A 23,113-nucleotide genomic window follows, 5' to 3' on the forward strand; every position below is an offset into this window, starting at 1 on the left:
TTTATGTGTGCCAAATTAAGACTTAAGGTGTACATTTCCTATTCAAGCAATCAACCATTGAATGCATTGAGCACACTTCACTTAAAAAAAAAACGTAGGAGTGTTCAACATCACACATGGCAACACTTGTTTAGGTAACGCTAATATCTACCAGATGTGCAGGTTAGGATAGGTAGGACGACAGAAGACCAAAACGCCCTCTACTGGTTGCGTGCCACTAGGGGATGTGGACCTTTTGCGTTTACAGCTGTATGCTTGGAACGTTTCCTGGAACCCAAGCTGTGAGGGTCTTTTCTAATTCGTCTGTGTTTTTCCATTGTTATTTTATCTCAGACGGCGCCCACTCCTCTTGTGATGTAATCTAATTTGAATCCGAGTGGATTTCTTGATGTTTTTGTTGGGTTTTTATAGTCTCTGGACTGTGTTTCCGCCCTTCGGTGTTCCCGTCTCTCAGTGGTGAGGCCGCGGCGATCCCATGTTGGGTCCCTTGACGAGATCCACGCCTGCCTTCCCCTTCTCCCTCAACCCCTATGCACATAAAACAAGGAGCGCAGAGGCTCCTAAACACTTCCCAGCATCAGCATTCCAGAGCCCGGCCAAGCCGGATCGCTCCTCTGGAGGGACCGGGGCCCGGTTCATGTGCTTTCCTCTCACTTTGTGACTCTGTGGAGAATCTCTGTTTAGTTTTGAGTGATTGGATCTTTGATGTGGCGTTATGCATTGTTGCATTTTGCACAATAAGGAACTGTTCTCATTCTCTCTTTATTGTTCCACAGATGTGCATTGTGAGATTCTTTGTTTTACCGAAAGTTTCTATTCAAGTACTCTTATGGTCTTTAAACTGCATCTCCCCAGACTACCTCCAAACACTAGGCTGGGCAGTAGGCTTACCCTTTAAAGCACAATAGGCTCTATTCTCAAGCAACATTTGTTTTAAACTAAGCATGACTATAAGTCTTTACCTATAAAGGTATATAAATCTGAGGTACTTTGGGTTGTGTGTATGGGGAGGGAAGGGGAGGGGAGGGGATTCCTGGAAGTGGCTTAGCTGACATCCTGTTCTCTAGTACAGGCAACACAGGGGGGACTCTACATGGGCTGGCCAGATGTAGCATACGCTGCAGCCGCTAGCATTAGCTCTAGGTGGTTCAGCCATAGTACATGATTCAAGGCCTACGCCGCAAATGCTAGCATTAGCTCCTGGTAGTCCATGATTCAAGGCCTGAAGGGGTCTCTAAAAGTACATTTTACTCAAACGATTAGCACATTTGCTAATTAGTTATTTCCCCCTCATGATAAATTTGCTCTGCAGTTTTTATTTGTACACTTGTAGTCTCGCATAGCTCACGTTACCTAATCTCACATTCTCACGCCTCCTTTGGAGGTCTAGAGAGTTTTAGATTAGCGGATCTGGCTTGCATGGAACTGGACGGAGCGATAGGAGAATGTTGTTGAAATTTCATTGGATGTTCCAAGAGTCCTTCCTCCACATGCCCGTTGAATGGTTGTTGTTATGTGCGTTATGTAACAATGAAGAAAATGGAAAAAAACCTGAGGGAAAAACTGAATTCTGTTTTTTTTTGTTTTTTTTGGAGCTCCATCCCAGCAAGGGTGTCACTCATTCCAAACGGGTTTCCACCCATTTGTAGCCTTTTTCTGAAATGGATTTCCCCAGGCTTTCCGAACTAGGAAAGCCTGGTCTCAACGAGGTCAGTCCACTTGTAATGTGGTATGTGTAGTCTTCAAGGTCATATTTATTTGAACTTACAGAGGGGAACTCCGCCTTGGTATTTGAAAGCTGGGGGATTACATTTGTTTAACCACAGATGGACACAGCAGCCATGTTACGCCTTTGGCACTGATTGACAGATACAGTTGTGAGGTTTTGAACAATGAAGTAGGACTGCCATTATCATTAATCATAAAGGCAGTAATTACCTGTAGATTCTTCGTTCTTATATCAAGTACAGACCGGTCTGCCGACAGTCATACACACATTTGATCCCACGTTGCTGTTAAACAGCCTTTAATCATTCGGCAGATCAGATGGGAGGAATTACCTAAGTGGTGCGCGCTCTGATGTCATGATGGCTAATGCAGACAGGTCATTGTCATTCACCCACATTGTCGGGAAAAGGTGTTAAAAGTCTCTCTCTCTCTCTCTGTCTCTCTCTCTCTCCACCTCCCTCTCTCTCCACCTCCCTCTCTCTCTCCTCTTTTCTCCAGATCCACACATTAAGGTGTGTGGGAAGAGAGACAACGTGAGGGAAGCCAAAGAACGGATCATGTCAGTCCTGGACACAAAGGTGAGTGTCCAACAGGGAACCGTGTTGGGTTGCTGTTGTCATGGCAGGACCAGTACACCTGCCATCCCTAAATGATCCTCCTGGCGGTGGGAGACACAGTGTGTGTCGTCTGTCTCTTGTTTCGATGCTGTAGTAGAAAACCATGGTTTCCTGCCTAATTGGTTCCCATTCAGTTCGAATGGCTTGATGACACGCAGAGAGATGGGGAGGTGGAGGCATCGGGAGACACGGAAAGAAGGTTTGATGTTGATCTGAAGTGGCTGGGGCTGGGAGCCATAGTTTCAGGAAACAATTGCTCTCTTTCTCCCCTCAGTAGCTCTCCTTGGCTCCCTCCTGCTGTTGACTGTACGCTGGCTGGAGCTTCACCTGCTGAGTGTGGAGACCAGGGGAGGCTGGTGGAGGTAGAAATCGTAGGACAGGCTCATTGTAATGCATGGCATGGAATGAGGAATGGTATCGGACGTGTGTGTTTGATACCATTCCTCATTCCATCCCATGCATGACAATGAGCTCATCCTCCCATTTCTACCTCCACCAGCCTCCTCTGGTGGAGAGGTTTCACAAGGTGCAGGTCTTGTCTCTATGGCAACAAAGATGTTCACATCCCAACATCAGCTCACCATAGCACCCCCTGTGGGTGGGTTTCATCTAAACACCCCTAACAACAACAACAAAACAATACTACTCCACATGAGGACAACATATGACTGTCTTTTTGGTGTTTTTATTGTAGCCCAATTATTATGACACAAGAATGATTGGCCCATAATTAAGCAATGGAATTGTGAAATGTAACTTTTTGGAAATACAACAATAGAAAACTTTTAGGCTAGGCTAATCTGCATATTATTATCCATCTGAAAGCGTTTACGTTTTATATGATTGATTGATTGGTTCTATTCTTCATGCTTCTCTAAGTGGAGCATAAGAGAGTGGTATTAGCGACACCATCTGCCCGGGGTTGGGTCTGGTTCTGAAGTCAGAGGTGGGAGTGGAAGAAATGGGTCCCATTGTTCCTCTGAGCCTTAGAGTCTTCATGTGCACATGGGTAGAATGTGAATCGTTGTCCCTGTCCTCCCTGTGGACAAATCAAATCAAACTTTATTTATATAGCACATTTCACACATAGACGCAGCACAATGCACTTTCCAGGAATATGAATCACAACTATGAACGTGACAAAACATAAGAGGATAACAAGTATAACAGTTATGAATTTAAAATAATAACAAATGAGGAACAGATACTCAACCACCAAATGGAGGACAAACTTTGGTATCTTAATTGCTAAAACTAATGCTTTTCAGTACTGTGTAGCAACAGCATACAGCACAGAAATGTATAATTCTTGCACATCATGCTTCACAAGTGCACTCCCCCCCCCCCCCCCCCCCAACCCCCAATCTCCCCCAGCAGAGTAACAGGGTGACCCTCAAGATGGACGTGTCCCACACGGAGCACTCCCACGTCATCGGCAAGGGTGGCAACAACATCAAGAAGGTGATGGAGGAGACGGGCTGCCACATCCACTTCCCCGACTCCAACCGCAACAACCAGGCGGAGAAGAGCAACCAGGTGTGTAGGAGAGGACTCTCATTTACACCAGGGGAGGCTGGTGGAGGTAGAAATCGGAGGATGTGTGTTTGATACCATTTCTCATTCCATTCCAAGCATTAAAATGAGCCCGTCTTGCATACAATAAATACTCTGAATGGTAGACTGTATGCTCTGCTGGATCTGATGACTCTCAAACCTCATCACCCATGTTTAGGGGGACTGTACCATGTGCTTCTATATGTAGGCTCTAGGCACTTTGTATGGTATTTACCATTTACTTTTGAATCAACCAGGTGCGTGTGCGTGTGCTTGTGCTTCTGTGTGTTTGTGCCTGCCCATTAAATAGATCCTTAAGTGGCTTCGAGTGGGCATGTTGCAGAGAGTTGCCGTAATTGGCTATTTGTATTTGGCTGTGCCACAGGAAGCCAGTGTGTTTGTGCTGGATTGACTAAAAGAGCAGTAGGAAGCTGCTGTAATTGTCATTTACTGAACACAGGCCCGCAGACAGGCAAGCTGCCAATGACTTCACTAGACACTTAGAAATGCCAGGTGCCATGTACACTACTCCCACTAAAATAACATCAGCCTGAACACAATTTCTGTGCATTTTTTTTATTTTTTTATCCTCGCCTCACTCACTTTGTTGTACCTCCAACCTAATGAAAAGGGATGACATGACCATGTATGCGAGCGTGTCTAGTGTGGGAGGGAAGGTGTCCAGAATCAAACAAGATGGCCTCTATGTTTGTGGGTACCAGCTGGTCTCAAAGACTGGAGCTTCATTTGGTCAGGAGGGCTGATTAAAGCTGGCCAGAGAGGAGGGTCTGTGGAGCCAAAGCATGACTCGCTCCATCGTGGTGAGTTAGTGATGAAAGGCAGGGAGAGAGAAGGAGTAGAGAGGAGGAGGGACATTGCTGATCCACTGGCTAGATATCTACTGGCGAGATGTCTAATGAGAGCATTTAACTTATTTTTCATTTCGGCGCACAACTAAGAAAGCGTTGAAAGGCAATTTCTTTAATTGCGGGATGTGTTTTTTTTTTTGGGGGGGGGGTTTTAAGATGGTAAAACCTCAAATACCTCTCACAATGTTACTGTGAATGGGCCAAAATTTAAAAAAAAACATAATCTAGGCTTTGGAAATGAGAATAATAGAGCAAAGAAGTCGATTAAAAATTGAAATACCAGAGATTTGTGCTACTGTATGTTTAAGTTGTCTTCTATTGCTGTGTCCTCTCTCTCTGAGGGCTTTGGGATCCATGATTGATGGAACCTTTTCTGTGCTGCCTGTGGAGGTCCAGGGTTGGGGGTTTGCTGACTCTAACAAGGACTTGTGTTTCCCTCTATCCGAACAGGTGTCCATTGCTGGCCAACCAGGGGGGGTGGAGGCAGCTAGAGCCAAAATAAGGGTAAGATGAAAGTGTAACATATGGACCTCTCTTTCTCTCTCTCTCTCTCTCTCTCTCTCCCTCTCTCTCCCTCTCTCTCTCTCCCTCTCTCCTTCTCTCTCTCTGTCTCTCTCTCTGGTCTCTAGACTATAAAGCAGTCTGTTATTTTCAGGCTGTTGTTTTTACAGCTATCCTCTAGTCTTCCTTCTCCCTTCATGTGCGTGTGATAGCAGTAGAGCCTGTGAACTGGCTGGTAATAATCTGGACGAGGCCCATGTGGCACGGGGCACAGAGGAAACAGTTGAAACCCAGCGTGCAGTGAGTCTGGCCTGGACCAGGGTGGACTGAGTTCAGCCCCTGCTTCAGCCCCAGCCCCAGCCCCTGCTTCAGACCCAGTCCCAGCCCCAGCCCCAGCCCCAGCCCCAGTCCCAGTCCCAGCCCCAGTCCCAGCCCCAGCCCCAGCCCCAGCCCCAGCCCCAGCCCCTGCTCAGACCCTGCCATGACCTTCCTCGCATTTCACTGCCATCCCAATTCTCTGCATGCACATGCTTTCACTATGGGTGGCCCAAGACAAACACGCTGGTGCACTTCCTCGATAAAACACAGTTCATAAATGGAATTCAGGGGAGCGTTTGACCGTGTCGTCGTTGCAGGAAGGGATCAGTGGAGGCTGGCGGAGGCCGAGATCGGAAGACGGGCTCATTGTAACACATGGAACGGAATAGGGAATGGTATCAAACGTGCACGTTTGATACCATTCCCTATTCCATTCCATGCATTACAATGAGCCCGTCCTCCGATTTCCACCTCCACCAGCCTCCCCTGGAAGGGACACATAAAAGAAGTTCAAGAATCACATGGAGCTCTCCAAAGAACACACAGCCAGCGGATGACTGGGGCGGATCAAAGACCTGCCTCTCCTCTCTGACCACCTGCTTGCAGCGCCCGGACCCAGACACTAATCCTGGCCTTCTGTAGTCAAACATCCAGCAGCCCTTTTCTGTTGTACGCCACCCCAACCCGATCACTCAGCAGACCTCTACCCAAACAGCAGCTCCGCTCCGCTACGCCCCACTACCCAAACACTCCCCAATACCCCTCCATACCGCCGCGCCGTATAACAACATCGTTTTAGCCACCCACCCTCGTACGGAACAAACACTTACTCTCAAACTACCCTTGTTTTCAATGAGCACCCTTTTTATACTGTTTGTTATTGTTTCTAGAAGTAAAGCCGCGCTCTTAATCCTCTCTTCTCGATCCTCCACTTAGATGCTTGGTCCTAGTTTCCTTTGTACTGACCAATCCATCTACTGCAGTGGAGGCAGAAATTGGAGGACGGGGCTCATTGTAATGCGTGTTTGATACCATTCCTCATTCCATTCCATGCATTACAATGAGCCCGACCTCCGATGGCTGCCTCCACCAGCCTCCCCTGATCTACTGTATATCATAATCGATTGACACCGGAGGGCTGTTGTATTATATATATACCATTTAGCTGATGCTTTTATCCAAAGCGACTTACATTGCAGCAGAATGCATACATTTTTCAGTATATATGGTCCCAGCAAGAATCTAAGCGCCGTGCTCTGCCAACTGAGGACTTGTGGGAGTTATTTTGTCATCTTTATGGTTTTGGGTACAGGACTGATATACCGCCCACCCCAATGACAACATCATCTTAGCCACCCACCCTCACACAGCACTAACACTTACTCTCAACTACCCTTGTCTTCAATGAGCACCCTTCTGATACCAAAGGACTCCAAGGACCCATAATGAAGGATCAGACATGTTTGTGTTTTGACACTATTCCTCATTCCATTCCATGCATTACAATGAGCCATTGTCCGATTTCTACCTCCACCAGCCTCCCCTGTGGAGCATTGGGGAGTTTGGGGAATTTGGTGAGTGTTTGGGTAGTGGGGCTGCTGTTTGGGTAGAGGCCTGCTGGGTATTTGAGTACAGGTCGGTTCTCTATGCTGTGTGTATCTACGTGTCTCTGCTGCCTCCCTAGTGGACTGGAGCTGAATGTTGTATGATGAATGCTTTTGTCTTAGAACTTTTGCATTACAGCAGCCACAGGCAGTTTCTATGTTTTTGTTCCTTCTGCAGAACTCACACACACGCACACTCACACACACACAGACACCTTCAGATTGATTACATATGAACCTCCACATCTGCCAGGTAGACTGGTTATTAGAAAGCTGATGTCAGCTCCACAGGAAGTCCAACCCATTCTTCATTCAGCGCTTGGTCCCGGCCCGCACTGTTTGTCCTCCCTGAGTTCCCCTACCGACTGACCTACATTTCCTAGCCTGTACAGTGCTAACCCCCCTGAAACGTGATATAAATGTAGGCCCAAACACATATGGGACTGATCACGGATTGCATTTCTTTGGTCTGGGGTAATTCATGCTGCTTGCCTTCCTCTGGCAGCCAAACCCACGGCGGCACGGTGCCCAAGACGTGTGTTTGGATAAGTGTGCGTGTGCGTGCAAGGCGTACGTGCACGTATGAACTTTTCACAGCGAACCTTCCGTCGACTCATTTCGAACGACTGCTGCAGTTTGAGTGACACGTATTTTCAGTTTTTTAGTTTTGTCTCTCCGACAGATGGCGTGACTCGTGCGGTCGGTGATTTAGCGACTCTACCTTTAACATCTACACACGATATATGAATCTCAGCGGGCCGTCTCAGAGAGCAGACATGTTTTGGAGCGGCGCTGTAACTTGACTAGTTCATGGGTAGTCCTGATGGATGTGTCCCGCAACGTTTACGTGCTGAAGGGCGGAGGGCTCGGTTCTGTAGTCAACTGCTGGCACGGTTGACCTCTCCCTGATGGACAGCTGTGGTTTCGTCGAGTTTGACACATCTCCATGCCATGTTTGGGGCCATTCCCTGATGTGACGCATGTTATGGCTGTGTGGATATGCCCAGGTCAAGCCTATGTAAAGGGATCTCTCTCCATCTTTCAACCTGTATTTTTACTCCTATTCAAACTGCGCCAATTGCATGCTACAGGACAATTGCGTCCACTTTTGGCAAAAGGACAGCATTACTGTAATGATAATTGTATGTTATGCTGCCAACCCCCCCCCCCCCCCCCCTCCTTCTCCCACTCTCTCCCCCTCCCATCCTGCTTCTCCCTCTTTCAGGAGCTGCTCCCTCTGGTCCTGTCGTTTGACCTCCCTGCCATCGTACAGCCTGACCCAGGCTCCCCCACAATACAGCACATCTCCCAGACCTACAACCTCACTGTTTCCTTCAAGCCTCCCACGCGTCTCTACGGGACCACCGGAGTGGTCCGCGGCTCCCAGAACAACACTAGCACTGTCAAGGTGAGGCCCGCCCAACAGCCCCCCCCCCCACCACCACCACCACCTTTAACCAACCTGACCCCACTAACCCATCTCGTCACCAGACCTGCCTTGAATAGTTTCAGATAGTTTGTTTTCTCTCTAAATACTTTAGTTGCACTATTCAGTCCCAGGTCTTCACACCACTCAGAGCACAGCGAGGGCCAGGGGGCTGTGCGGTTAGAGACGGGGACTAACATGACCAAGAGGGCTGCTTCTTCAGCTCTCCAGTGGAGAATACAATACAGCACTGTTGCCTTTTAACCAAAGCACTGCCCCCCCGCCCGCAGCCATCAGCGAATAAATCTCCTGAGCAAATATCTAATATAATCTAAATCGTCTGGAGTTCCCTGCTTCCCTCCCCCCCCGTCTCCCACACCACCACCCTCCTCACCCTGGCGTCAGAGCTGTGTGGCTAGATTACAGCCAGCCCCGGAGCCTTCTCTTCACCACTCTCCCCAACCACTCTCAACCCAGACCCCCCACCTCCACACCTACCACTGTCCCACCCTCACCGTGGCCCAGGCAGTAGAGGGGTGAGGGGGTCATTCTGGAACGGGACTGGGAAGACAGCCAGATCCAGGCTGGGGGTTTTGGGAGGGCAGGGGGAGAGAGAGAGAGGGGGGCAGGATGGGAGAGGGAGGGAGGGGGAGAGAGTGAGAGAGAGAGAGGGGGGGGGGAGAGAGTGTATGTGTGCTCTGTGGTGGGAGAGGTTGGGTTTGCCAAAACCGCTTTCTTTGGGTTTCTGCGCTGTTGGCTGGAGTTCTCCGTTGAAGAGCCTTGTTCCTCCAGCCAGGAAGCAGGGGATGAATACCTCTGGATATGAGCTATGAACGTTAGGCGCAGCGCATCATAAATCCAACCCCATTTTAGTTGAAACATGCTGTCGGTTTTTTTTTCACTAGCTTGAGAAAGATCACCCTAACCATAACCCACTTAAATACAGCACACAGTCAGCGGAAATGTATTGACATATGATATGTGTTTTGCCTTGTTTGCGTTGTAGTCAACTTGGATGTCAGGGTTCTCCCCAAAGAATGTAAGAGTGGTTCTGCACCATGCTGTGAACTTGCCGGTGCCACCAAGTAAATATTTCAAGGCAAATTAAACATACATACATAATATATTTAGTGATGATAGAGTATCTTTGATCGCCAACGAGGTCTTTGTTAAAAGCAAAAGCGTTATGATGTTCCTCAGTGAATTCAGCGTTTTAGCTGTATTTTTGGGGCATTTTGTCACTTCAACGTGAATCGGGTTTTGATCATGCAATCCAGTGCCACCTTGTTAAAAAAAAGAAATCCAGGGGAGAACCATGGATGTGTTGTAGTTCATCTCAGTCTAACCCATGTGTGTGTTGTAGTTCATCTCAGTCCAACCCCAGTGTGTGTTGTAGTTCATCTCAGTCTAACCCATGTGTGTGTTGTAGTTCATCTCAGTCTAACCCATGTGTGTGTTGTAGTTCATCTCAGTCCAACCCCAGTGTGTGTTGTAGTTCATCTCAGTCCAACCCCAGTGTGTGTTGTAGTTCATCTCAGTCCAACCCCAGTGTGTGTTGTAGTTCATCTCAGTCTAACCCACGTGTGTGTTGTAGTTCATCTGAGTCTAACCCATGTGTGTGTTGTAGTTCATCTCAGTCTAACCCACGTGTGTGTTGGTTCTCGTGTCCCAGAGGGGCACCGCTCTGCTGCTGGAACACCTGGCGGGCAGCCTGGCCAGCGCCATTTCGGTCAGCACCCACCTGGACATCGCCCCCCAGCACCACCTCTTCATGATGGGCCGCAACGGCAGCAACATCAAGCACATCACCCAGAGGACCGGCGCCCAGATCCACTTCCCCGACCCCAACAGCCCCCAGAAGAAGTCCACCGTCTACATCCAGGGCACCATCGAGTCTGTGTGCCTCGCTCGACAATACCTCATGGTATGTGTGTGAATGACGCATGTCTTGTCTTGTCTTCCATAAACACATCAGCATTAAAGTCGTCAACTTTTTGGGGTTTGGGGAATTATGGCCCTGCGTATGAATTTATGTCGATAGGAATTGTCGTTTGGTCATTTTTGTGTTTTGTCCCTGACCCAAGGCACTTTATCTGAATTGGATATGTGGGTTTCAAATGTGTACAGTGTCGGTCATTTAATTACCGTCGCCTAAAATCTTTTGCTGAGCAAGTAAGTAGGAGGCATTCCAGTTAAATATTGTTGGCGTTCTGCTTTAGGGGCCATAATTTGGAGCAGCTATGCTAGTACTGACTTCCATTTTGTTTGTGGTGACACTCTGGCCCAAGACGTTTAGAAAATGCAGAGTTGGTTTAGTAAACATGAGGTTCCTCTGTCTGGAAGTGGGACACACACAGCGGGGCCTTTCTGCTGGTGGAAAAACACAGTCCTTTGACTTTGAGGAGATGAGCCTCCCCCTGCTAAGCCTTGTTTAGCCATTCTCAGACTGTAATTACAGCTCTCACCCCTGACCTGTCACCGCGAGCCTGTCTCAATCAGATCTAATTACACACACAATGACAAAGTTATCCGTTCCTTCAGCTGAAAATAAGATAAGGTCAGTGGGTGGTGGTGGTGGTGGTGGGGGTGCTGCCATCATGCAAAACGAAACAATAGTTCTAAGAATTTCCCAACCACTGTGTTGGGCACAGTGTTATTCAGCATGGGATTCTTTCTGGTTGGGAAATGAATTCACATTATACAGTAATAGGTGTTTTAGATGAGGTTTCACATCTGATTTTGTGTGTGTGTGTCTGTGTGTCTGTGTGTCTGTGTGTCTGTGTGTGTGTGTGTGTGTGTGTTCATTCTCCAGGGCTGCCTGCCCCTGGTACTGATGTTTGACATCAAAGAGGACATCGAGGTGGAGCCCCAGTGTATCACAGTTCTGATGGAGCAGCTGGACGTGTTCATCAGCATCAAGCCCAAACCCAAACAGCCCAGTAAGGTACAGTACTCCAATGTTCTGTTCTACTGTCAGCCTCGGTCCAGTCCACCAAGGTAATACTAGTTAATGAGAAGCTACACGTCTGAACCGAAATCTAAAGGATCTAATACCCTACTTTTCTACTGCAACCTTCACAGAGATCTACCTAGCTCCTACAGTATAAGGGACTGTATGACCAGGGGAGGCTGGCGGAGGTAGAAATCGGAGGACGGACTCATTGTAATCCATGGAACGATTTCTACCTCCACCGGCCTTCCCTCAGGTACCATATGACACATCGTAACCCAATCCAAACCGTCTAGTAGTCGGCCCAGAGAACAGACTTGAACAGACCGCTCCTACTCGCCTCAGCCAGTTGCCCTTCCCCTCAGGGTGCCCCCGGCTTCATGCCCAAACCCCAGACTGGCCAATGGGGAACCGTCGTCCGGTGCCAGTGTAAACAGACCCAACTCAGACCTCTCCACTTTTAACGAGGTGACAGCTCTCATCCAAAGGCTGTTTTTCTGAACGTGGCTGTGCTCGCGGCTGTTTGGCTCCTCTATAAAGCAGGGTGTGGAGAGAGAGGCGGATCGTGACTGGACTCTATTAGGAAGGGCTCGTCCCTTTGGAAAACGTACAACGTTTGAGACGTGATTTGTGATTTTTGTATTCCACAACTATTTAGTAAGCATACTTGATGGTGATGCTGACGTCGGAAAAAGAAGTTCATTTAAGTTTTCTCACGCTAACACTTTTCACGTATGTTGACCTAACCACGATTGTCTCCCTTCTCATTTTCATAATGGTGTGGCGTTATTAATCAAGAAACACTCTCTCTCTCTCTCTCCCTCTCTCACTCACTCATTTACACACTCTCTCTCAGTCTGTGATCGTGAAGAGTGTGGAGAGGAACGCGGTGAACATGTATGAAGCCCGGAAGTTTCTGCTGGGGCTGGAGAATAACGGGGTACCACCACCACCACCATCATCATCATCAGCATCATCATCCACGGCAGTGTCCCCCACCACCAACAGCCCCTCCCCCTCCCTCATCTGTCCCGTCGGCCTGGACATCCTGGCCTCAGCTGGCCTGGGGCTGAGCAGTCTGGGTAACAGAGTTTGTCTTTACCTCCACGTTTCACGCCGTCATGTGACGATCATTCCAAGGCCTGGTCTCGTGGTTCAAACACCAGGCATTTGGAAATGAGGGTTGACACGCATTTCTTCTGAAATATTTCAAATGACCCTCATACTTGGCACATGGCCTTGACCATATGACCATATGTCAGGGGACCTGTGGTTGTACAGCAGGGGAGGCTGGCGGAGGGAGAAATCAGAGGACGGGGCTCATTGGTAACGCATGGATCCTCCGATTTCTACCTCCACCAGCCTTCCCCCTTGGTGTACAGTATTTCTGGAAACCAACCTCAGTGATGGAACACATAAGCGTCCCCATTGAAGCTGCTCTCTTCCTGGGTCACATAAACCCAGAGGCCCCTGGGTAAGATATGGGCAGCCACACACAGCCCGGCCTGTAGTAATTACTACATCTCTCTACCATCAGATTACAGATCGCTCTGCCAGAGAAATCCTAGCCTTATTTTTGGAGTAAAATGATCCGTTTTGTCAAACCCACAGACCTGTTTCAGTCTGCTTTGATATACTGGAGCATCACAGTTCACCATGGTGTTATTGAGTACAGTTGAGATACAGGATGTACATCAGCGGTGGCTGGGGGGAGGTAGACATCGGAGGACGGGGCTCATTGTAACGCATGGAATGGAATGAGGAATGTTATCTACCGCCACCAGCCTCCACTGCTGCACATCCTGTCAGAGGCCCAATACTCTGAACAATGTCTTCCTCTTAATTCCTTCTTGAGTACTGATCTGAGAGGAACTTGTGTGATGGATCCTATTCAGCCCTTTATAGATCTAGTTCTCATGAGTAGGGCCAGGACTTTTTGGCTGCATGACCTGACTATAAAAACGGGTCTTGTAACTAGCACCGGGGGTCCTGAGGTTTTCCTAGTCAGGGCACATGGTCAGAAACAACTTTTGGTCCTACTCAAATGGAGAAACAAAAAGCTCAAGTGTGTGTGTGTGTGTGTGTGTGTGTGTGTGTGTGTGTTCCTCTCCTCCAGGCCTCTTGGGTGCAGCTGTGCCCCACCCCCTCAGCGGCTCCTCTGCGCCCCACTCCGTCCTCAACAGCCTGAATGCGTCCATGAGCTCCATGCAGAGCCACAGCCCCAGCACTCCCTCCCCCTCCCTCTGGCCCAGCTCTCTCACCAGCACCCAGGGTGGGTACAGACACGCACACCGTCGACGGGACTACTAAAACGTGTGTGTGTGTGTGTGTCTGCATGTGTGTCTACCTGTGTGTTTCTGTGCGCGTGTGTGTGTGTGTATGTGTTTGTATTTTGACCGTTTTTGTCACATCATGTAACAGTAAATAAAGCTTTGGTCTAACTGCACAAGTAGACAGGGCTATATTTTCACAATATGATGGATTGATGTGAGTGTGGAGGAAGTGACAGGCTGGGTGATGATGATGATGATGATGATGATGATGCAGATGCAGGTTAGTACTGTAAAGGTTGTTGTCCCCCTCCTCCTGCGTTCCAGGCTTCTCCTCTCCTCTGATGATGCACCCGGCCACCCAGGCCACCCTGAGCAGCATCCTGTTGTCTGGGGTCCAGGGGTACACCCAGAGCACCCCCTCCCCTCCCCCCGGCCTGGCCCCCATAGACAAGCAGACCAACGGGGTTCCTGACTGCACCAAAGGCCCCTGCACCCTCAACGGACACGTCAAGGTACCTGATAACTCAGAGACGCACAGTATGCACAAACACAACTACAGTATATTCACTGTAATTTGTGTGTGTGCGCGTGTGTGTGTGTCTGTGTGTGTGTGCGTGCCCCCGTGTGTAGCACCCTGGCTATGGGAGAGTGTCCAGTGGGTCGCTGGCAGACACAGTTCTGAACTCGGGCCAGTGTGACTCGGTCCAGGAGGCAAGCGGACACAGCCCATCAGAACCCCGCTCCAGCAAGTCCAACCCAGACGAAGGTACCGTACCACACACTAGACCGACCAACAGACTATATGGAAATATGTACCCCCCCCCCCCCCCAACCCTTTACTGACTCATGAAAAAGCCTTGGTGTCATTTTCTGAACTGCTGAATTGGCATATATTCCTCAATGCGTTTGTCTTTATGCTGCATTCATGTCGTTGAGTAGACAGCCAGTCTCCATTTTCCGACTGCTTTTATGAGGTTGGCAGCAGGCCAGAGAGAGATCGACTGACTGACTAGTATTCCAGCGGTTCATTTCCTCCATCTTTTACACGTGTGGTTTTTCCCTCTACGGACTCCCACACTTCTCACTTTACAATGTTTTCAGAGCTGGTCGCCCCAGCGTGGTTGTTTGGCTGTTTGCCTCAGCATGGCTGTTTGCCCCAGCATGACTGTTTGCCCCAGCATGGCTGTTTGCCCCAGCATGGGGTTCTTTGGTTGTTTGCCCCAGCATGGCTGGTTGCAGCACCAATTTCCTCCGCCTCACCTCCTCCGGCGTCAGCCTGTTGAAAGTGGCCCAGCCTTCTGGAACCGTTGAGCCCAGTTGAGCCCAGTGGAACCTAGGGAACATTAATGACATGGAGATGTTCATTAACATGACTGACATCATATTATTTGACGCTGTACAGTAGAGGCCTACACTCACACACAATCACATTATTCGGAACACTATACTAATAATGGGTAGAGCCTCCATTTGCTCTCAAAACAGCCTCAATTCTTCATGGCATTGATTCCACAAGATGTTGGAAACATTCCTTTGAGATTCTGGTCCATGATGACATGATGGCATCACGCAGTTTCTGCAGATTTTTCAGGTGCACTTTCAAGCTGTGAATCTCCCGTTCTACCACATTCCAGAGGTGTTCTATTGGATTCAGATCCGGTGACTGGGAAGGCCACTGAAGAACACTGAACTCATTGTCATGTTCATGAAACCAGTTTGAGATGACTTTTGCTTTGTGACATGGTGCATTATCATGCTGGAAGTGGCCATTAGAAGATGGGTAAATTGTGGCCATGAAGGGATGCACATGGTCAGCAACAATACTCAAATAGGCTGTGACATTCAAGCGATGATTGATTGGTATTAATGGGCCCAAAGTGTGTCAAGAAAACATTCCCCACACCATTACACCACCTCCACCATGAGAAGGTGTACAGGTGTTCCTAATAAAGTTCTCAGTGAGGGTTCATACCTACATACACAAACATACTCACACACATATACACACTTGCATATATGCACACACACACACACACACACACACACACTTGCATATACGCACACGCACACACACAGATCCTGTTCCGCAAGCCCTCATACTGCCTTGAAGAGCAGGAGGCCAGGAAATCAATTAAAATGTGTTATTAAAATATGAATAATTGCAAGCAAAATATGTTAAAAACCTGTTGTCATAATAGGTTCTACACATTCTGTCTCAGTTGTCACATTGTCATTAGTGCATTTGGATAGACATCATTAGACCAGGGGAGGCTGGTGGAGGTAGAAATCAGAGGACAGACTCATCGTAATACATGGAATGGAATGAGAAACGGTATCAAAAACACGTATTTGATACCATTCTTCATTCCGTTCAATACATTACAATGAGCCCGTCCTCCTATTTCTACCTCCACCAGCCTCCCCTGCATTAGACCCTGTGTAAGGAGATAGATAGGCACAGTAGAATAGCACTTTTTTTTTTTTTTTTTTTTTTTTTAAGTATGTTTTTAGGGCATTTCTGCTTTTATTGGGATAGAGACAGTAGAGGTTGACAGGAAGGATGGGTGAGAGAGAGGAGGGATGACATGCAAGATATGTTGAGGGTCGGAATCGAACCAGGAACCTTGCGATTATGTGGTATGTGCATTAGTGTGCTACGCCACCAAGCGCCCCAGAATAGCACTTCTATAACAGTTTCATAAATTTGTTATTTTTGTTTACGTTCACTCCGCTAGGCTCTGATACGTTTGTGGAAGTGGGCATGCCCAGAAGCCCCTCTCACTCAGCCAATGGGAATGAGCTGAAGCAGATGCTGGCTTCCTGTAAGACGTCGTCCGGGAAACGCCAGGCCGTTGAGCTCCTACAGGGAACCAAGAACTCCCATCTCCAGTATGTTTGTCTGGAACCGAACTACAACCCCAACCCAACCAACCATCTACAGTATGTTTGTCTGAAACCTAACTACAACCTAAACCCAACCAACCATCTACAGTATGTTTGTCTGAAACCTAACTACAACCTAAACCCAACCAACCATCTACAGTATGTTTGTCTGGAACCTACAACCTAAACTTGATACTGATGAAAAATTTGGTGGACTTGGTGGACTGATGAAAAACTTTAAAAACTATTTTTGAATGAAGTACTCCTTTTAAGAGGCACTATTTGAAAACACAGGAGAGGACAATCCACCATGCCTTGCTGTGCCATGCTGTCTGTTTCTAACATGACCCTGTGTGGTTGTCCCTCTCCCTCTCCCTCTCTCTCTCCCTCCTTCTCTCCCTCCCTCCCTCCCTCCCTCCCAGCTCAGACTGTCTCCTGTCGGACCCAGAGTCCAGCTCGTCAGACAGCCCTGTGACAGACAAGAGGGCCCCGGGGAGCGAGTGGGCGGCAGAGAGGGCTGCACAGCAGAGCGAGAGGGAGAGGATCCGCCTGTCACCTGACTCCTCCTTCGCCAACACGCAGGTAGTAGTGCATGTGCCTTTGAAATCCTGTATCATTTCACGTCTCTCTTGGTAGACCACTCCTGTTTCTCTCTAGGTAGACCACTCCCCCCCTTTCTTTCTTTTACTCTCTCTCTCTCTCTCTTTACTTGTCTCTCACTTTCTGTATCATTTCACAACTCTCTTGGTAGACCACTCCTCTTATTGACCCTTAGGAATGTGCTAAATTGGTCAAAACCAAAACTGACACTCTCCTTTTCTTCCCTTTCTCCTTCAGGCGTTTGACTATGAACAGAAGAAGCTTTTAGCCACTAAAGGTAAGAGTCGACCTTTCAGATAACTTCTACTGCTGGCTAGCTGTGGGACATTGTGTTGCAATGTTCCCAAATCTTAGTTCTGACCATTTAACACGTCTGTCTGTCTGTCTGTCTGTGTCTGTCTGTGCCTGTGTGTGTGTGTGTCTTCAGCCATGTTGAAGAAGCCTGTTGTGACAGAGGTGCGGACCCCCACCAACACGTGGAGTGGTCTGGGCTTCTCTAAGTCCATGCCAGCAGAGACCATCAAGGAGCTGCGCAGGGCCAACCACGTCCCCTACAAACCCACCATGAGCACCACCTACGAGGTAGATAGATACCCCAGCAAGCCTGGCCGTTCTGACCATGTTGTCAAAAACACGCCTGCTATGGAAATTGATGGGTTCTAAGACTATGCTGTATAACATAACTTGTAAAACTAGGAAGAATAATGGTAAATACCATAACAATTATTTTAGTAGCCCGGACATTTATTTGCTTTAACCACAGTATTGGAGACGTATCGGTTTTTGTTCCCCCGGCCACTGTCGCCAAACTGCTGCTCAAACCCGCAATATGACAGAGCTGAATATATCATCGCCTACTAAGAACAAATATCCACCGACGTGATTAGCCCACAATAAATCAGTTGAACTCAGATTCGTCTTTGATAGATGGTCATTATTATCGTTTCCATGCAAGACGATATGAGCAGATGATTACTGCCGCAAATGAGCTGTCAGACTGTTGAAAATACTGGTAATGTCGCATCAGTTCGCTCAAATGCATTGCTGTAATCATCTGCTCATATCGTCAGAGAATCCATACCGGTGGACAATTAGTTTTGACCTGGCGTTTATTATTTGAAACTTTGTTATTTGCGTCAATGTCGTTAGTGGTACGGCTATGGTTGGAGATAGGCGTTTATTGGTAGCTACTCACGTTCTCACAACAAAACCATGACTGAGACTGAACATTTCTCTATCTCTTATCTCTCTCTGATGACCACCCCCCTCTTCCCTCCCCCCTCTCCACTCCCCCGTCTCCCCCAGGGCTCTCCACTGTCCCTGTCGCGCTCCGGAAGCAGAGAGGGTGTGGGAAACGGCAGCGACTCAGACAACTGGAGGGATCGGATCGGGATGGCCAACGGCCTTCCCAGCCACTCAGAATTCCCTGCCCCGCTCAGCAGTCCCAAGAGGAAACAGAACAAATCCGGTGAGCTAAGACCCAACCGCCTCACCTTCACTTTCTTCTGTCAATCAATCCGACTTAAGAGTTACAGAATAAATGATCAAGGTTAGAGAGAGCTACAGGACCACACTCCCCCTTTCCTAATCAAAAAGTAAACTTCCCTCTCTCAGAGTTTGGCTGAGAGAAATGAGACAGATAACCTTGAGCAGTGTGTGCTGTCTTGTGTGAAGATAGTCTGGTTAATTAAGACGCGTGAGTGCGTGCATGTGTGTGTGTGTGAAGATGATGTGGTTAATTAAGACATTCTGAGTGTGTGTGGGAGGAGATCAGTGTATTGGTGTTGCATCAGGCTCCTGCGCACCTGTCCTCAGCTAATATCAAAAGAGCAGATACTTTTGGTCTCTTCCTCCTTATCTGCCTCATGCCTAATCTAACTGTTCTTTTCATCAAAGTGAATAATTATCACAAATTATAATAACTACCGGTTTGGCTGCAGAGTAGCAGCAAGAGTATTTCTTATCCAATGAATCCTTAACCATCTCTACACATGGTAAATCAAACTTGATTTATAGAGCACATTTCATACTCAGAGGCAACGCAATGCACTTTACAGGAATATGGATAAAAACTGTGAAAAGATAACAAGACAAAACGTAAGAGGATACCAAGTATGATATTAATGGGAGTCTAAAACAGTAAAAGCAGAGAATGTGAACTCTAGAGACTAATATAGACTAATGCCTGGTAAATAAAAGCTCAAATATTAATGTTTTAAGGTATGTTTATGGTCCTTCTATGTGGTCCTCAACCATTAAGTATGTTGGTTTATGTCATGTTAAGACAGTCAATAATATTTGGTGGAAACAAAGACGACAGCTTCGTCAATCGAACTCTCCTCGGTGGGATTATTAAAGATTTTCCGCCCTCCCGTCTTCCTCTGTCTGGGTTTGATTGACAGCTGCGGAGCACTACCTCAGCGGCAGCAACTACATGGACTGCATCTCCTCGGTTACCGGGAGCAACGGCTGCAGCCTGAGCTCGTCTCTGAAAGGGTCGGACCTCCCGGAGCTCTTCAGCAAGCTGGGTCTGGGGAAGTACACGGACGTGTTCCAACAGCAGGAGGTACTGGGCCAGAACCAGAACATGGGCCGGCACTTAGCGTGTTAGCATGTTAGCACTTGATTTACCCAAGGTTGTGTTATTCCTGGCCCATTGTATCATGGAGATGCTACCTTAAGCGTGGGTTAGCGAGTCCCAACTTAAGCTAGGGTTTACTAGCCTCTCAGGCTCATCAAACTTCTACCTCTGTTCATATCAGACAGAGGCCACAGGTTACTGTGATATGGGGAGGATATGTTGGGGAGGCTGGTGGAGGTAGAAATCGGAGGACGGCCTCAATGTAATGCATGGAATGGAATGAGGAATGGTATCAAACACACGTGTCCACCAGCCTCCACTGGTTTCATGTCACAAAAGCAAACAGTGAATGGACTTCTTGTTAGTGTATGTAATGTGCAGTAGCATGATTGAGATTTTGATCTTCCAGATTGATCTTCAGACCTTCCTGACCCTGACAGACCAGGACCTGAAGGAGCTTGGTATCACCACGTTTGGAGCTCGGCGGAAAATGCTGCTCGCCATCTCAGGTGGGAATGTCTTTCAGTGGTTAGCAAAGTGTGTGTGTGCGTGTGCGTGTGCGTGTGCGTGTGTGTGTGTGTGTGTGTGTGTGTGTGTGTGTGTGTCAGCCCAGTTCCAGTGCTCTCTCCCTCCTCAGCCCTGTGGGAGATCAGGTTGATCCTGCTCCTGTCAAAAGTGTCTAAGGGAGGGTTGTTGAGTGCTGCAAAAACTCTCCTGATGGAGGCGTACCACGTCAGACTGGCTTCTATGCTTTCCATTAAGCTTATATCATGTCTAGCTCTGCCACATGCCTGAATGGCAGCCAGTCTGACAGCTAGCCAACTCTGACTGTCCTATTGATGAACATCAATTACAGTCTATCTCTACTGACATCCATTGGTTTTGATGCTCAGAAATGCTTTGCACTGCCCCTGCCCTCTATCACTCCTCGTTCTCCTTCGATACAGGAGAACACAGCACTGGGTAATACTGTTGCTGTTAGTGCTCCAGCAGGGGAGGCTGGTGGAGGTAGAAATCAGAGGACGGGCTCATTTTAATGCATGAGGAATGGTATCAAACACACATGCCCTGATTGGGTTGTGTCATTAGCGTGAATGGATGCTACAGTATCTATGTTGTGGATTGTTGTTCACATTTAGAAGTCCTTGTTAGTGGTAGCTAGAAGGTTCACAAGGTTGGGAGAAGGAGCCTGTAGGATGGAGAGGAAGAAGGAGAGGGAAAGGGCTGAAGGTTAGGAGGGAGAGGGCTGAAGGTTAGGAGGGAGGGAGAGGGCTGAAGGTTAGGAGGGAGGGAGAGGGCTGAAGGTTAGGAGGGAGAGGGCTGGAGGTTAGGAGGGAGGGAGAGGGCTGAAGGTTAGGAGGGAGAGGGCTGAAGGTCAGAAGGGAGGGAGAGGGCTGAAGGTTCGGAGGGACTGGAAGAGGGCTGAAGGTTAGGAGGGAGAGGGAGAGGAATCCTATCTGTGTTCTGGTTAGGAGGGTAGAGGGCTGAAGACGAGCGTTAGTTCCACTGCTGCGTTCCTGAGCCAAGCACAGATCAACTTTAATCACGGCTGAAGGACTCCCAGGGCTGAAGAACAGGAGCGCGCCTCACTCCCCCTCTCTTTAAAAAGAAAGAGAGAACATTACCGGTCAAGACAACCCCAGATCATTCAGCTCTACTTCCTGTATTTCTGCCAGTATAAAGAGCCAGAGACTTGGAGCTGTCCGTCTCACAAGATCAAATTCAAGGTTTATGCTGGCAGGGATGGAGATATGTAACTGTCATATGAATAATTCAAAGTTGCTGGACCATTTTATTGACATTTTTGGAAGAGTTGCCGTCGTTGAGTGATCTGCCTTGCAAACCGTGGGTTGCAAAGACACGCTTTGTTGATGTTTTTGCTGGTCTCCTTTTTTTGCGTTGGCTAATTGAAGTCCTTTTTCTTGTCATTGTTAATCAAGTTTGAGTGAAGCAAAACATCTCAGGTCATATTTCCCTCAACTTAATTTGTAAGCATTGCTGTTCCAATAGAGTCAATTTTGGATTTAGTCATTATGAATCATTGTTTCCTTTATGGAAAATAACTTTTGTTATTGAACATGCAATTTTTTCCTGTTATTGAGATATTCTGTTATTTTTGGGTTTTACAGAACTGAACAAGAACAGGAGGAAACTGTTCGAGCCGCCCATAAGGTCCTCCTTCCTGGAAGGGGGCGCTAGCGGGCGTCTCTCTCGTCAGTTCCACCCTGACATGGCCAGTGTCAGCGGCCGGTGGTAAGGCTCCAGACTCCCCAGGACCTGGCAGGACGGAGACCCAACCCCCAGTGCCTGGTCCCAGGCCTCTGTCGTCCAGTCTTCAGCCTTCCTGGGTCTCAGTTGTCCAGCCTACAGCTTATGCTGAACAAAGACTCTTGTTCAGCTCTTTGCCATGTCAAAAAGCCATAGTTCAACCAGAAGTGCCAAAAACGAGATGAGAAATATCTCAGTGGTATAGAAAGTCCAGTGTTCACTCCACATAGTGCCAAGATACGTCTGTGGAGTATCTACTTATGAAGGCTATTGTATTAGCCATGAAGGAAAGGTACTATCCATGAGCTGTCCATTTGTTGTTGAAGGGAACAGGCAGAACGATTAGTACAAACAATTACATTGATACCATATGCGTTCATGGTATGCTGTTGTATCAATGATGTGCACTTTAACAATGCTAGACTTTTTGCCTGTGAAAGCCTTCAAATTCTTCAAATTGGAATACCTATGCATTTTTGCATCTACTTCAAGCACAGATGTGTATTTGTACCAGACCCAATGTAAGCACTTAGTGATGTGGGGTGGAAATTCGGTTAGTTAATTGTTAACTTCAATGTGCCAAAGTGACATCAACTGAAGACAGAAACCTGAGGAATGACCTTTGAACCCTCAGTGTTTTGGTTGACGGACATTCCACAAAGGTCAGTGTTCTATTCACCAGCAACGGCTGCAGTATGTCATTTGCAGGCTATTTAGAAAAATATATATTATTTTGTATTCACATTATGATTATTTTGTATCTTTTTTTATGGGGTTAGGGTTGGGGGGCGGGGGTTAAATGGTAATCAGTTTACATGTATTTTCTTTGTGTATTCATTCTATGATTTGTAATTAGTTTATTAATCACTTTGATGATGACGTTTTTGCCCCATGATCTGTGGAGATGTGTGGCTGTGCCATGGGGGCCAGGCCTCTCTCTC

At 47.8% G+C, this 23,113-nt stretch overlaps 1 protein-coding gene across 1 annotated transcript in view; it reads left to right on the forward strand.

Annotated features, from left to right (window-relative positions):
• The window catches only part of bicc1a (BicC family RNA binding protein 1a), a gene marked incomplete at both ends in the record, with an annotated part of 47,981 nt that extends 25,820 nt beyond the window's left edge, over positions 1 to 22,161 (forward strand). Inside the window, 18 exons of the mRNA XM_083671831.1 lie at positions 2,227 to 2,306; positions 3,723 to 3,881; positions 5,219 to 5,272; positions 8,417 to 8,599; positions 10,290 to 10,541; positions 11,430 to 11,561; positions 12,424 to 12,649; positions 13,684 to 13,839; positions 14,165 to 14,352; positions 14,471 to 14,606; positions 16,576 to 16,729; positions 17,146 to 17,305; positions 17,561 to 17,600; positions 17,751 to 17,905; positions 18,629 to 18,791; positions 19,726 to 19,889; positions 20,314 to 20,413; positions 22,034 to 22,161. Coding sequence (XP_083527957.1) covers positions 2,227 to 2,306; positions 3,723 to 3,881; positions 5,219 to 5,272; positions 8,417 to 8,599; positions 10,290 to 10,541; positions 11,430 to 11,561; positions 12,424 to 12,649; positions 13,684 to 13,839; positions 14,165 to 14,352; positions 14,471 to 14,606; positions 16,576 to 16,729; positions 17,146 to 17,305; positions 17,561 to 17,600; positions 17,751 to 17,905; positions 18,629 to 18,791; positions 19,726 to 19,889; positions 20,314 to 20,413; positions 22,034 to 22,161 — 2,630 coding nt within the window. The remainder of the gene's footprint in view (positions 1 to 2,226; positions 2,307 to 3,722; positions 3,882 to 5,218; positions 5,273 to 8,416; positions 8,600 to 10,289; positions 10,542 to 11,429; positions 11,562 to 12,423; positions 12,650 to 13,683; positions 13,840 to 14,164; positions 14,353 to 14,470; positions 14,607 to 16,575; positions 16,730 to 17,145; positions 17,306 to 17,560; positions 17,601 to 17,750; positions 17,906 to 18,628; positions 18,792 to 19,725; positions 19,890 to 20,313; positions 20,414 to 22,033) is intronic.
• Between the last annotated feature and the right edge of the window lie 952 nt (positions 22,162 to 23,113).

This window comes from Argentina silus, assembly GCF_951799395.1.
Source record: "Argentina silus genome assembly, chromosome: 6".
Taxonomy (NCBI): Eukaryota; Metazoa; Chordata; class Actinopteri; order Argentiniformes; family Argentinidae; genus Argentina; species Argentina silus.